This window comes from Sander vitreus, chromosome 7, assembly GCF_031162955.1.
Source record: "Sander vitreus isolate 19-12246 chromosome 7, sanVit1, whole genome shotgun sequence".
In the NCBI taxonomy this organism is placed as follows: Eukaryota; Metazoa; Chordata; class Actinopteri; order Perciformes; family Percidae; genus Sander; species Sander vitreus.
The window spans coordinates 19,177,180-19,191,747 of NC_135861.1; the positions used below are offsets into that span (position 1 = coordinate 19,177,180).

A 14,568-nucleotide genomic window follows, 5' to 3' on the forward strand; every position below is an offset into this window, starting at 1 on the left:
GTACTTTACTTGAGTATTTCAATGTAATACTACTGTAGGCCTACTAACATTTTAGAGGTAACTTACCTAGGCTAAATGTAGGCATACAGTAGCAACGTTTTACTCCACTAAATGTTTGACGGCTACTTCGACTAAAATAGCTAGCTAGAGTGTTTAATGCACAACTTTTCCTTGTAACGTAGCCTAGTAGGTGCTGTATTGTACGTTTACTTTAGTAAAGGATATAAATACGGTATTCCACCACTTCTAGTGTGAAAAGTCAGTCAGGTCAAGACGATATTTTTGCTCTGGCGTTCATCCGTTAGAGGCCGCTAGAGGTTTACTGTGGGACCTGAAATGGCGGCTCATCTGTAGTCGTTAGTTTGCCCCGCCTTGTTGTTAGGCAGGTTGTCAGGGGCAGCGCAACATGGCACTAGCCAGTTAAGCTAACGTTAGCTAGCTAACACGGGATTTAGTTAATGATGACACCTTTATTTATCAAAGAAAACGACTGTCGCCATACCTGTTTTTTCACTCGGTGCTGCCCTGTGTCTTTGGGTAAAAGCAGCAGAGACGACAGCGGCGAGTTTTATCTAAATAGCCAGGGATTTGCCGTTACTGTGTCCACGTTCGCTAACGTTCTATCAAACTAACTGTTAACCTTAGCTAGCTAGTTAGTTAGCTAGCTAGCTAGGTTTGCTAACGTCAAGCAGCCAGCTAATGATATCAAACCAACAGACGTAACGCGAAAGACATCGACAGTAACATTACCTTGTAAACGGATAGCTTCAGTTTCCATTACGATTGTTTGGTGCGAAAATGGAAAACGATCAGGGAGATTTAATGGAGCAGGAAGAACACGACGCCAGCAACAAACCCCCATCGTCCCTCAAAGCCCCTTCGCGCTCCACTCGACTGAACATCCAGAGAAGTAATGTCTGCTCTCGGGCTTATTTTGTGGTGATCATGGTCTTCTTTCATGTGTATATCCTGAATGTTATTGGCCTGCTTCTGTACGTGCACTACAACAACGGCCCCGGGGATCTTGTCAGTGGAGACGGGGCCAGCTCAGCATCAGTCGGCGAAAGCGAAACCCCTTTGCCCCATCCTGCCCCAGCTGCAGGAGACCTACCGTTACACGTAGAGGAGGACTATACTCAAAGTTTCAGTCTTCCTCGCATTGAGGGGATACGGGTAAGAAAACTGCCATCATTTCAGTACGAGGAATATGGCAATTTAACTCAACTGAGGGAAAACCCTACAGTGCAAAAAATGTTACCCAAGTAAAAGTATGGTTAACGTTACTGATATTTTATATTAAAAGTACACTTTAAGTAATCTTGTAAAATACTCACAAATCGTCAGTATATGCCTAGCTTAATTTAGCAGCTGCCCGACCTGAAACATTTCAAATTCATTAGAATTGAATGGGACATAGAGTTGCTATAAAAAATGTCCATGCATTTAAACCCTGATGTCCGGATTGTGTTGCTGATGCTGCTTGTCCATCTGTAGGTGGGTCACGTTCAGCAGGTGTCCCTTGTGCCAGACAGAACACATGAGATGAGGACAATCAGCCTGAAACCTCTGCTATTTGGTAAGTGCACTGTTTTCTTTGACTACAAGGACATTTCATTAGGATTTAGAACACAACATTTAATCTTTCTCAAAGCCATACAAATATAGACAGCGATATTTACTTAACATTCACAGATATGTACATTTGACATTTTCTATTAAACATCTTTTATTTCTTTGACCTCAGCTGCTTGAGAGACAGTGTTGGTACTTTATGAGCTCCTTTGTGACCAGCTGACCGCATATTATCTCTTCCATAACCAAACACGTTTGGAAATGATTTGAAAAGACTAGACCGAGCATCATTTACAGTCAAATTCTAAATGCTATGCCTGTCCTTTGTTTATGCATATCTGTTTGATGCTTGTTTCACATCTCAGTTCTTTTGAATTTTTAAACCTAGCACCTAATCCTAGCTCCTGCATCTGTGATGTTTCCATTTGCGCGCAGCTGCCATCAGGTTCTTGTCTCGTCTTTGCCAGACATAAGCCTTATTGACCACCAGGCGCTCCCCCTGCACTGTACCCGTCACTAGGAAGGTCCCGCCTCGTGGGTTGAGTCGTGTCATGTTCCTTACACAGGTGGCATCCCTCTCCAGCCACAGCTGTATGCGGGAGCGGATCTGCCCACCTAACAGGGGTCCATGCTTCAGAACGTCCAGTTTGGCAGCCAGCGAGAATTGAGACAGGCTTACTGGGCTAGACTTGAGCCGTGTTAGACGCAGTTTCACAACTGGGAAGAAAGCAGATAAACAAAACCCTGATTGGCATTGACTTCAGTGTGCTCTTTGTGTCTATTAATTGTCCAGAATTGATGGAAAACACAGGAGAGAAGAGATTAAACAATATTGATACTCACCAAAATCATTCCTACAAAAGGTCTCCAGTGTATCTCTTGAAGAGGATTCCTCCTCCAGCTCACAATCCCGACAGCTTGCCTGAGGCACTGAAATGGTCAAACCACTAATTGAATTGTTTGTTGAATGAGGTCAACTCAAGCAAATGTGTCTATGTAGCCAGCTTCTTACCTCTACGCCCCCCTGTGGGAACAGTGCTGTTGGTGATAGAGGAGATACACATGAGATGGTCTGCAGGATACTGGTCACAGCGCAGAATTTCTGGCCAGGGGTAGCCATAACAACTCATGATTGGTGCACAGCTGTCCCGTACAGATTCGCACAAACTCCTGCAGGGCGATATAAACCTGATAACGAAAAGATGGAGAGGGGAACATTGTCAGCATTGAATAGATGAAAGGATATGACTCTAGTGTAGTGGTGGGAAACAAACAAGACTAGAGTAAATCACATTTGGTTGCTTGTTTTTCTTTTTCTAAACTGAGAGGTGCTAATTTGACAAAAATGGCTTGGTTTCTGGCCTCTCCCCAGATACCAGCATCAATTTGCATAGCTTTCAAAAGGTGTTAACCCTTGATGACCCTGCTCCTATTTAACTTTGTCATTCATCTTATTAATATTTATTTTACTTTTTTTATTTTTTATAAATTTCTAAACAACAACTTGCGAGTACTGGCCTGTGAACATTACAGTTCCTACAAAAAGTAAAACATAAAAAGGTTGACAATATATGTTAATCGAAAAAGGATTATTTATTTTTTTTGTCAACTTACCTGTCAAGGCAGATGGGTGCGAAGAGAGAGCAGAGGAAGATGCGGGCATCAGGGTGGCACTCTCTGGCAAGTAGTGGCAACCAGCTGGCACTCTGTTGTACAGCCTCAGCTGGGGACTCGTGGCCCAGCAAGTTGGGCATCCTCATGGTGTCATATCCGATGTTTTGGCACAAGGCCATGCCTGACGGGATAGGGACACAGCGAGAGGAACTGTGGGGCTCCCACAGTCCACCTTCACCTATAGAAAGCATGGACCTGAAGCCAGTAGTAGTACCAGGATCCCCCCACCCCTCACCATCCTCTCCTGCTGCAGCTCCTGGTCTAGAAACACGAGTATCTCCAAATCCAGTTTCAGTGTTGCCCTCAATACTTGCAATGTTCCCGCCCTTGTCCTTTACTCCAGATCTAATCCTGCCCTCAGCCCTCGCTCGTCCCTCCAGCCCTGCCCTTACTCTACCAGGACCAGCCACTATTGTACTGCTCTGCCCAGCAAGCAGAAGGAGAAATAGTAGGGAGGCTGAATGGGAGGACTTTCTGATAAAATGAGGGCAGAACACTGCAGTCATTCTACTGGGACAGACGTTGGAAAGGAGGAGAAATCCTGAAGTTTGTCTCTTGAGTGAATGAAGACCCCTGTGTGACAGTGCAGGAGAGGGTGGCAAAATAGGTGTATTTATAGTGGGCGGTGATTTGAATAGGAAGGGGTAAGGGGAGGTGTGGACAGTAGGGAAAAGGGGTGGGGCACACATTATTGTGTTATTAGAGATGTGGATCCACTTGCATTTATGAGAAGATGTAAGTGTGTTTGACAGAGCTCAAGACCAGTAACGTGGATGATTTGGCATTTGGGTACTTTTGGCTGTCTGCCATTTTCGTCCCCACAGCTTGAATTGAGGAAGAGACTGGCCCTCATGTAGTGAAACTCCTCCACCCCTTCCATCCTGCATTTTCCTCCAACCCACACCTAACTACCCTGTCCTGCCCTGACCTCTTTGCTTGTGCACTCATTTTTTTGTATCTATCTCTCCCTCTGCTGCTATAAGGGAAAGGATGTTTTTATTAGTACTTATTGCCCATGAGAGACAAAAGATGCCCATAATAGCAAGGAGACAATTTGGCTGTCCACAAGGTGAAATCACTGCAGAGCTAAAACCCTTCAAGAGAAGGTAATCAACATCCAGAAACTCTCTAAGTGACAGAACATGTGAGACTTGTGTGCAGGCACTTCTGCAACGGTTACTTGATCAACAGAAAATTAATCAAGTAATTTGATAATTGACTAATCAATATTTTCTGAGGAACAATGCCCAAAAAGAAAAGCGAGGATTTGCTGTTTTTCCTTGTCCTACATTATATGGACCTGAACATTTTGGGTTTGTTTTGGTGTTAGTCCTAAAAGACATTTGATGACATCACCTTGGGTCTGAGACATTGTGATAGGAATTGTCCACTATCGTCTTACGTTTTATTGACCAGATGATAAATCTATTAATAAAAAAAAAAGAATCAGCAGATTACCCAATACTGAAAATGATCAGTTGACTGGTTAATAATTAAACAGGGCTCCATTCATGTCTATAGCTATGAGGTTATATTTTAACTGTACTCTCAGCTGCATTAAGGAATAAAAATCTGTGTGTGTGTGTGTGTGTGTGTGTGTGTGTGTGCGTGAGTGCATGTGTCAGTCACACACAAACAAAATTGGTGTCGTCCTGCTGCGTCGCCATGGCCTGATTCCTGTTCAGACAAGCAGGTCACTTCCTTTCCGGGGGAGAAAGGGCAGTGGTGGGAGGGAGAGGAGGAAGGCTCAGTCCCCCTTCATTCATATCAGTTATCCAGATTAATGAGGCTAAACTGGACAATAGGGATTAACCAAGTGAGTACAGTGTAGAAGACACGGGTGACAAACAAGGTCTCTACTGTACAGGCAGCCAACCTGCCGGAAGCCTTTTATTAAGAGGGGAAATGACTGACGGGCATGGATGGATTTTTGGAAGAGAACAGGAGGGAACCATGAAAGTGGCATTTGCACCTTCACACATGCGTTCAATAAATGGATCTAATAGAACAGGACTCTTTGCTGGTGTACTTATTTTTCTAGGAAAACTAGAAACGCAGATGGACCTGAAATATTTAAAGACATCTCAAAATCAGAGAAAATATGGAGAAGCCTGTTTTGACGTAGAGTGTCTTGGAACAACATTACTAATATATATATTAGTTGGACATGAGAATACCAAATCTGATTCTTTTACTGTTTTGTACTAATTAATATTAGCAATTACTGTCTCTCAGAAGCCCACACTGAGTCCAGTGTTGTCACTCATTAAACCTGCCCGTGGGATAGGCTACACCACACATGGCTCACTGGGGAGTGACAAAGGGGAATTGCTTGTACTCATTATATACACACTAGTCTATGTATACATTCACTAAAGAGTTCCTGTGCTTAAACACCCACTAAAACATGCAAGAAAGAAAGGTATAATGAATTAGCATCAAGCTGTTACTCCAAAGTTGAGTGGTTTTCACACAGTTAACTGTAGGGTCATATCTAACTCTAACTCTCTAACTCTTTGTTCTCGTAGTCTGTTTTATTACAACATATAATTTAATGTAGCATTCCACATGATCTTTATTTTCTGAACACAGATAAAATAAGAGGTGTTATAACAATTGGCTTGTTTGTAATCAGTGTTTCAATGAGAAAGTGTTATACTAAGTAGTTTATGGGATTTGTCTTGCTTTTTAGGGCCTACACATTCTAATTATACTACTGTTAGCATACACTGATCAAACTATTTCGAAATTGCCCCTTCACACTGAAAGGTTTTGTTAAGCAATCTAAAGTAATCCATTTAGTCTGACAGATTAAGCCTGTAATGTCAACAGAGATGTTCTAATCCACTTAACACTTGTGTTGACTTCGGGTCACATTGACCCATTTTAAATTTTTGTTTTATATCAGAAAATATGGGACGTAGAAATAAGCCCTGAAAATGTGTAGAAGAAAAATGTAACAATTTAAAACGTTGGAAAAAGCAAAAACAAACTGTGAAAAGGCGTCAAAAACATTGGGAAGGTTGACGAGAAGACAACACAAGGGTTAAATCACTTACTCACTGTCTCAGGTGTGCAATAAAGTTCCACGTGTGCAGAGGTTGTGAGAATTTTCAGACTTGAGACATTTTTGGTGATGGAAGTGATGGCATAGACTGTGATTGTGAATCTGCAGTTGAAAAGGAAAAAAGGTTTTTTATCAATTAGCGTCTTCACTGCTGCCTAATCATCGTGTGTAATCTTCACGTGTGAAGGTGTGAATCACTATGCACAACAAACCGTTAACCTGTGAAGAAACCCAGAATGTCAGCCACGCTTTGCATATTTTTGTTGCATAATCTCTAAGGCACTCTCTTTGATAGCTTGTAGACCTATATCCTTGATCCTCACTCTAATCTTGGGTAGACAGAGAGCCTGCTGGTAGTATGATAATATGGGCCTTTCATTTCCGTAATTGTGTATTTGGCTACATAGTGTGGCAGTTAATTTGTGCTTTCAAAAATCAGCAACTAACATAAATTGACTGAGAGTTTCTTTAATCTCTCCTGGGGAAAATATAGACTCCACAGACTCCACCACCATGTAATTTGTATTGAAAAAAATAATTTTGTGCATTACATGATTGTGTATCCTGTTCCTGTTAGAGATCCCTGGCTTCCTGTCAGAGGAGGAGGGCCGTGTGGTGGTACAGCTGGCTCAGCTCAAGGGTCTGATGGAGAGCCAGACGACAGCGCCAAGCCAGGGACAAGTGGAGTCAAACCAGCCACTACTTACTTTCAGCACAGAAGAGGTCTTCAGTCTGTTGGACCTAAACCAGGATGGGTTGCTGCAGAAACAGGAGGTGACAAGAGAGAAATATCTTGTATCCATAGGCCATAGAGCTGTAGGAGGGAAATCTATTGCTAGAAAAATCGATTCTAGTACTCTAAATCAGAGATCTTCAACAGGGGGTCCTCAGAGTCAATGCAGGGGGGCCTCCAAATTATTGTTAATAAAAAAAAAAAAGGGAAAAAGTCTTAACATGAATCCAACATATTATTAGCAAACATAAATCCCTACTGCTTATTGGCGTATAGGTATGGTAGTCACTAAGATAGCCATCCATAGATACAGTTCATCCTAAAGATTTACTGTGCAACATGTATGCTTAACATTAAAACGTGATTTATAAAATCATGCCAATAATTATTAGGCTATTTGAATAGTTTAGTACTCTATGCAAAAAGAGGTATGTATTAAGGCTTAAGGCCGCCCACACGTTATTGTAGGCCCAGATTAATATGCAACTTCATTTTATACAATATGTATAGGTGGTCCCTGATCTGTCTCTCTTTCAGTTAAGGGGTCCTTGGCTTAAAAAACGTTGAAGACCCCTGCTCTAAATAATGAAAAATCAGATGAACTGTCAGAACGTGTTACGCTTCTTGTTGAAATAAGAAAAACGTGTGTCTCTCCTTCAGATTGTGAGTCACTCGCACTCTCGAGATGGAACTTGGTTGAACCCAGACAACTTACGGCAGATACTCACTGGTCTGGAAGTCTGCCCAACGGGTTAGTAGTGCCCATGTGGCTTGTGTGTGTTTGCCTGAGTGTGTGTCAGTACATTTCTGACTGTTCTGACTGATGCCACACGGAGCGCAGCATTAGTTGAGTTTTAGGGCACATACAATACAAGTTTGAATGAATTTGTTTTTGTTATAACAATTTTAATTTTTTTAACAACAACACAAACATACAATTTGTAACATGAACACATCCACCCCCCCTTCGTCATCACCACCCACCAAGACAAAAATCAAGAAAAGATGTCACAGTAACTACAATAACTACAAAACTGTCCTGCCTGTTTGTGCCACTTGTGTTATGCTTATGAGGTTGTCTGTTACATGGATTGAACATTTAGCTTGTGTGTGTATGTGTGTGTTGGTATTGATGTTGATAATGACCATCAGTTCTTGTTTATATGTTGATCTTGTCATTTTTTTTTAAATGTTTACATTTATAGTCAGTTTTACTTGTATTGGGCTAAACCTGTATGTACTATTATAATCCTTTTATCTTTTTAGGTGTGACATTGTACGATCTGTCCAGGGACAGCAGATGTAAAATAGCCTTTTGGCTAATTCTGGCACATTTTACATTTTTATGTATTATTAGTGTGCATTGTCCCTGTTAAATAAACCTGAAATAAATAAATAAATATTCAAAACCATTCAACAAAATGGTAACAAAATAGCCAATAAATCAAATAAACGTGTAAAAAAAAATGACAACACCATAAGCCCATCATACATAGCTCTTCCCAGCACAAAGCTTTTTAGGAGCCCTCCAGAGAGCTCAGGTACTTTTCCCATTTTCTAGTAGAGACATCCAATCTGGCAAACCGTTTATGACATTATTTCAAACACCACCACCATAGCCATCTCACAAGCCGCCTTCTGGATTGACGGCAGCCCTTCATTCTTCCATCCTCTTAAAATCTCTGAATGAGGCGCACCCTCACATCGCGTGACATAGTTTTAATATTCCTACAGATTCTGTCCCACTCCTCATCATCCAGTGTAATAATTAGATCCATTTCCCATGTCTTTTTGAGGACTGTCCAGGCTCCATACCCCAGGTTCTGCATAAGCATAGAATAACACCCAGAAGCTTCATGGCCGTTCCCATATTTCAACACCTTAACTAAACATTCTGGTGCCTTCGGGGCTGAAGAACTGGATCTAAAAATCCCCACTAACAGATGGCGAAGTTGCAAATATCCCAAAAAAATTGAGACCTAGGATACCAAAATGCTGTACTACATCCTCAAAGGATTTCAATATGCCACCGAGATACAGATCCCCCAGTGTGACAATTGCCTTTTCCAACCAGTTCCTCAAAGAAAGGGGAGATCAATCAATACATAACTTTGGATGGCACGAAACTCTTGAGGAAGTATTTAAATATGGATCCAGTTCAAACAGCCGGGCCACTATATATATATATATATATATATATATATATATATATATATATATATATATATATATATATATATATATATATATATATATATATGACACCATGATAAACTGAATGTGACTCGAAATGTCACTTTCAAAATTTTGAGCTCTTTGAGACACGGATATCCAAACGCAAGTAAAGTCAGAAAAAATAGCAAAGATTCAAACACAGAGACTGGTGCTACTATTCACTTTTAACAGCTCATCGAAGTTTGTCCTCATTTGATTTCTTGGCTTCCCAAAAGAGAACTTTTGAGTGTTTTTGCAGTGGTTGTGTACTGGTAAGAGTAAGTAGCTGACATGTTGCTGTGATTGCGTGCAAGTCTTTGTGAGTGGCAAAGCCGGAAGAGAGGTGACACCGTTTTGACCTGATGCCATTGTGCCAGGCATTGTACACATCCCAGTCTGGATGTGCCTGATCCTATCTCATTAAAAACTGATTACTCTCGAACCACTTTTCTCAATTTCCCCCCGGATCCCCTGCATCCCCCCCCCCCCCACTCCCTCGTCCACTACTCGTGTCGTTAACGTTAACCCCCTCCCCGGCCACCTCTTCTTTGGCACCCCAGAGCTATTGTTGCGGCTGGGGTGCGGTCTCCCAGGAGACATGATGGGGGACAGATATTCATTCAGCTGAGAGTAACAGCATACAGTTGGACAAAGAAAGAAGTAATGGAGGAAAAGAGAGTAGGGAGGCTGTTATAGTGTTCATTACATTGTCCAAGAATTAAAGATTGTGTGTGTGTGTGTAAAAGAGAGTAGGGAGGCTGTTATAGCCTACTGTTCATTACATTGTCCAAGAATTAAAGATTCAATAAAACTGAACTAGAATTGTAATACCGCGTAACTAAAAGACTATTAAATAATAATTAAACAGGGCTCCATTCATTTCTCTAGCTATGAGGTTAAATTGTAACTGTACTCCCAGCAGCATTAAGGAATATAAATAGTCTATTAAAGTGTGTGTGTGTTTGTGTCAGGGATGCTGACCTTGGAGGACTTTAGGCGTGTTTATGATGTGTCCCAGCGCCCAGGACAACAGCGAAGCGGGAAGCTCCAGAGTCAGTTCAAACAGAGAAACAAACATACGTGGCTTTACCAAGGCCCGGGATCTCACCAAGTGCTGCAGACACTCAGGACCAGGTAACTACACATAGACACACATCGTCATGCTCTTACAATAGTAGCCCATACACTCATGATTTGTTATTTACTTGTATTTTGCTCTCTTACGTCTTTTGCTTAGACTAATCAGTCTGACACGTCTGCCTTCCACATTGGTTGAGCTGAGTGAGCCAATGCAGGTGATTCGCTATGATCACGGAGATTTCAGTAATGCCCACCATGATAGCAGCCCTTCTCATTCAGAGACTACCTGCGCGCACACACGACTGGCAGGAAACACATCAGCTCTCACAGAGGTCTCTTGCAGGTTTGTATGATATGTATATTCTGTTATATTCAGTGGCTTTTCTAGTTTTGATACTTTAGTAGTTATTTCATATCAAAGACTGGACACACACAACCTAATTATCCAAATTAGCTTAGCTTTTCATTACATTTTTATAGTAAGTTGTGTCATGATCACTGTTGGGCCCTAACTTCTCTGCTTTCTCACCTGTTAATTTTATTGCTGACGTATTGCCATTTCTTTTAGACAGCGATACGAAGTACTGGTGCATAAAACAAAATCTCTTTTGGGTATGAGGAGACATTGTTTCATAATGATCTGTGTTTGTCAATTCCTTTCTTGTTTTATCCCAGGTATCTTACCATGTTATTCTACCTCAGCTCTGTAGAGGAAGGTGGTGAGACCACCTTTCCTGTGGCAGACAACCGTACCTATGAAGAGCAGGTGAGTGTGCTTTAACAACTCAGTCATAAACCAGCAAAGCTTCTTTTCTTTTTTACTACTGTGAAATGATGATAACTACACATGAGCTGAATGCTGCTAATAACATGCAGACAGTGCTGTCACATGACAAGGAATCTGACCCATAAGTGAACACAGTTTGCCAAAATAAATGATTAGACACAAGCTGTTTACAGTTGTGTGTGTCCTAGGCACTGATACAGGTTGGAGTTGATTTGACGGACACCCGGGAGACATGTGACCGAGGGAACATGAGAATAAAACCTACTGCTGGGACAGCTCTGCTCTGGTACAACCATCTATCTGATGGTAGAGGTAAGAACTGAAGGCTTTAGCGGTATCATTTGCACACACTTTACAGAGGTGACAATTGATAAATTATATTCTCTGTTTGAATCCCAAAATGTGCCACCCACATCCATTATGTAAACCTAGTGCAAAAATTACTTGTGGGAAAGGAAGATCTGTTTCAGAATTTGGAAAACAAAGTTGCCAGTATCAGCTGATGGACTTAGAGCCTGTGGGGGAACAAGATATTACAGTTTTTTCCAATTGCTAAAACACAGTTTTGCAAACTAGTGTGGTTTTATCAAAATACTCAACACAATTCACAAAACCACACACCCAAACTGCAAAATACCTCATATATCCTGCTAAATGAAGCACTGCAACCAAAACTACATATAGCATTATCAAAATCAAAGTTTTGCACCAAATGGCACACACTTCATTCATATTACCAGATTCTTGTCTAACCAACTACACACTGTTGGACATAATGAAAAGCACTCTCATCTTTAGTATGCTTTGCCATAATACTAAAATAGTTCAAATTGTAGACAATTTGTCAGATTGTTCACATGCACAGACCTTATCATGGTCATTGCATTTCTGTGTGTGATTTTCATTTTTATTCTTATGTATGTGTGATATATGTGTGTATATGTGTTTGTTGTGTAAGGTTGTCTAAGCTACTGGATCCTAAAATTTTGTTCGGGATGAATAAAGTATCTATCTGTCTATCTATCTATCTAAATATTAGCAGATACACACACATGCTGTTGAAACATTTATGTTTTTATTTTTAACCAAACAAGTCAGTGCAACATATGCACAGCAGATATATTTACATAGGACTGAACAGAAATATGCTCACAACAAACAGTAAACTGAAAAAGAAAATTGCAGAAAAAATATATAGAAAAAAAAAAGAGGTGCTCACATGTGGTCTTTTTATAGTGCTTACTTCCTGATTGAAGTAGTAACAATTAAGCATTGAGGTGTTTGGCCAGGTGGTGCATATGTTGGCCAATTAGCTCATGTAGTGTTATTTTGAATGGCAGAGTTTTGAAATGGCAAACATGTGACTTTATGTCAGATTGTTGTGTCTTATGCAGAGAACCGTGTTCAGTGCTTTTAAAAAGTGCCATTTCGAATTGCAAAATGTGTGTAAAGCAGAAAATGTGTTTAGACTTTTGGAGACTTGAGAAGAGGTTTTGCTCTCTGTGTGTCAGTTTAAATAATTGTGCTATGCATGTCATTTTAGTGTGTTAGCAATTGAGGAAAAAACTGTAAGAAGTATTACATTTTCACTTTATTCTGCACCCTCTTTTTCCATGTATTCTGTTCTCTCAATTTTCATTTTTTCTCTCCTCTCTTGGTTATTTATTTCTGTAACTCATCGGGACTCTGTGACTCCTATGACCAGGATTAACCCATTTCAACAATCAAAATGTATCTAAATTGATTGGGGGTGGTAGTAGCTTAGTTTGTAGGGACTTGGCTTGGAAACCGGAGGGTCACTGGTTCAAGTCCCTGTACGGAGCAAGTATGGAGTGTGGACTGGTAGCTGGAGAGGTGCCAGTTCACCTCCTGGGCACCACCAAGGCAAGGCACCAAACCCTGACATCTCTCCATCAGTGCATGTATAGGTCCTGGACATGTGTGTGTATTTCGGGCCTGTGAGTAATGTGTGTGTCTGTAACAACATCCCTTGCAGGATCAATAAAGTATGTCTTCTTCTTCTTCTTCTTATTGAAGTACTCTAGCTTAGAAAGTCCTCTTTTGTCCTTAAATCATCAAGTGTTATCTCTGAGAGTTTCAATCCTCCTCAAATGCTGTCCATCTTCTCCCTTGCCTTCCTTAGGTTGGATGGGTGAGCTGGATGAGTATTCCCTCCACGGTGACTGCCCAGTCAGGCGTGGGGTGAAGTGGATGGCCAACAGCTGGGTAAATGTGGACCCAGATCACCAGCAGCAGGCCCGCTACCAGAGACTAGTTGCTCAAAAGCATCGAGCTAAGTCGGGCATGGAGGAGCATTACCAACCTCTCTCACACAGTGACCTCCATCAGGATCTATAGCCCGGGCTTTTTCAATGACAAGACAAAGCCCCATGATTTTACAAGTTTTGCATCTATGAGGCCAGTGAGACCTGACAGACCTTTCTGTAATGTCAGATGCTATAGTCAAAAGGAAAATTGCACAAAATAGCATACCAGATATCTTCTCCTTTTCAGTAAATCTGTCTTGCTTTATTATGTCTCTCGAGCCACTGCTTGGATATCCACATTTACTTATTACATAAGTAAACTTCATCAAAAAGGTTTAGTGAATTTTAATATAGATTTTGATATAAAAATGTGGTTTCGTCACAATTCATTTCTAATACATAAACAAATACATATGAATTACACTTTTTAATATTGACTGGCCATCCAAAGATGCAGTCATGTTTAAGAGTTAGGCCTGCTTACCTGCCTTTCATTTAAGTTTACTAGGCAGCTGCACTGTTGCAGGTCAGTGTTATTTGTTGTTATAGAATTAAAGCCTTTTGTTACAAGCCATATCAAAATATTAATCTGTGAATGTGTTCCTGAGGAAAATCTTTGTAACAGAATTTGTCTGTTCTGTTCTTCATTTTTCTAGACTTTCTAGAGTTGTTATCATGAACTGTTATTTAATAAGGCTTTGCCACATCTACTGCAAATGCAGGACTGTTCTTGACTGGACAAAATGGTCGCTCGTTGGAAAAACTGACTCTTATCCTCACAACGCAAAACTATTTAATTGTCAGAGTATTTGAGTGTTGCTATTTATTATTAATTATTATATAAATAATGCATATTTATTACAGCTTGATGTTGCACTGAATCTTTCACTGTATTTTAATGTATTTGTTCTATGTTAAGAAACATAAAAAGCAATGTTTTACTTGTGGTGTTGTGACTGGCCATTCTTGCAAACCTGTTAAATAGACTTTGTCCTCTAGATGTCGCCCAACGTCAAATACAGCACTGCAATTTCTGTGAGTTGAATACGAGCTAGTTCAGAAATTGTTCTCATTGTGTTCATGATTGTGTTATATTTGAGAAGTGCTGCGCTCCTTTCCTGTTAGCACCGGTTCCTATGGGTCCACTCTATCTGGAAGCATATGTGTAAATGAC

General features: G+C 40.7%; 3 protein-coding genes across 4 annotated transcripts in view; 1 reads left to right on the forward strand and 2 right to left on the reverse strand.

Annotated features, from left to right (window-relative positions):
- The window catches only part of LOC144520983 (cyclin-dependent kinase 17-like), a 40,808-nt gene extending 39,940 nt beyond the window's left edge, over positions 1 to 868 (reverse strand). The window contains exon 1 of one of the 2 annotated variants that reach the window (XM_078255128.1): positions 751 to 837. The gene's annotated coding sequence lies outside the window, so the exon portion shown is untranslated. Of the gene's footprint in view, positions 1 to 750 lie in introns of both variants that reach the window. The other variant, XM_078255127.1, reaches the window with a different exon arrangement.
- On the forward strand, positions 799 to 14,335 carry LOC144520985 (transmembrane prolyl 4-hydroxylase-like). Its single transcript, XM_078255138.1, has 9 exons — positions 799 to 1,173; positions 1,495 to 1,576; positions 6,891 to 7,087; positions 7,707 to 7,797; positions 10,232 to 10,394; positions 10,498 to 10,683; positions 11,016 to 11,106; positions 11,316 to 11,439; positions 13,271 to 14,335. Exons 1-9 carry the CDS (start codon positions 799 to 801, stop codon positions 13,483 to 13,485), a joined length of 1,524 nt encoding a protein of 507 aa, XP_078111264.1. The 3' UTR covers positions 13,486 to 14,335.
- On the reverse strand, positions 1,636 to 3,589 carry LOC144520986 (secreted frizzled-related protein 5). Its single transcript, XM_078255139.1, has 4 exons — positions 3,187 to 3,589; positions 2,585 to 2,760; positions 2,416 to 2,502; positions 1,636 to 2,289 (listed from the first exon to the last, which is right to left on the reverse strand). The coding sequence occupies exons 1-4, from the start codon at positions 3,435 to 3,437 to the stop codon at positions 1,970 to 1,972; spliced, it is 834 nt and encodes a 277-aa protein (XP_078111265.1). The 5' UTR covers positions 3,438 to 3,589; the 3' UTR covers positions 1,636 to 1,969.
- Positions 14,336 to 14,568: the final 233 nt, after the last annotated feature.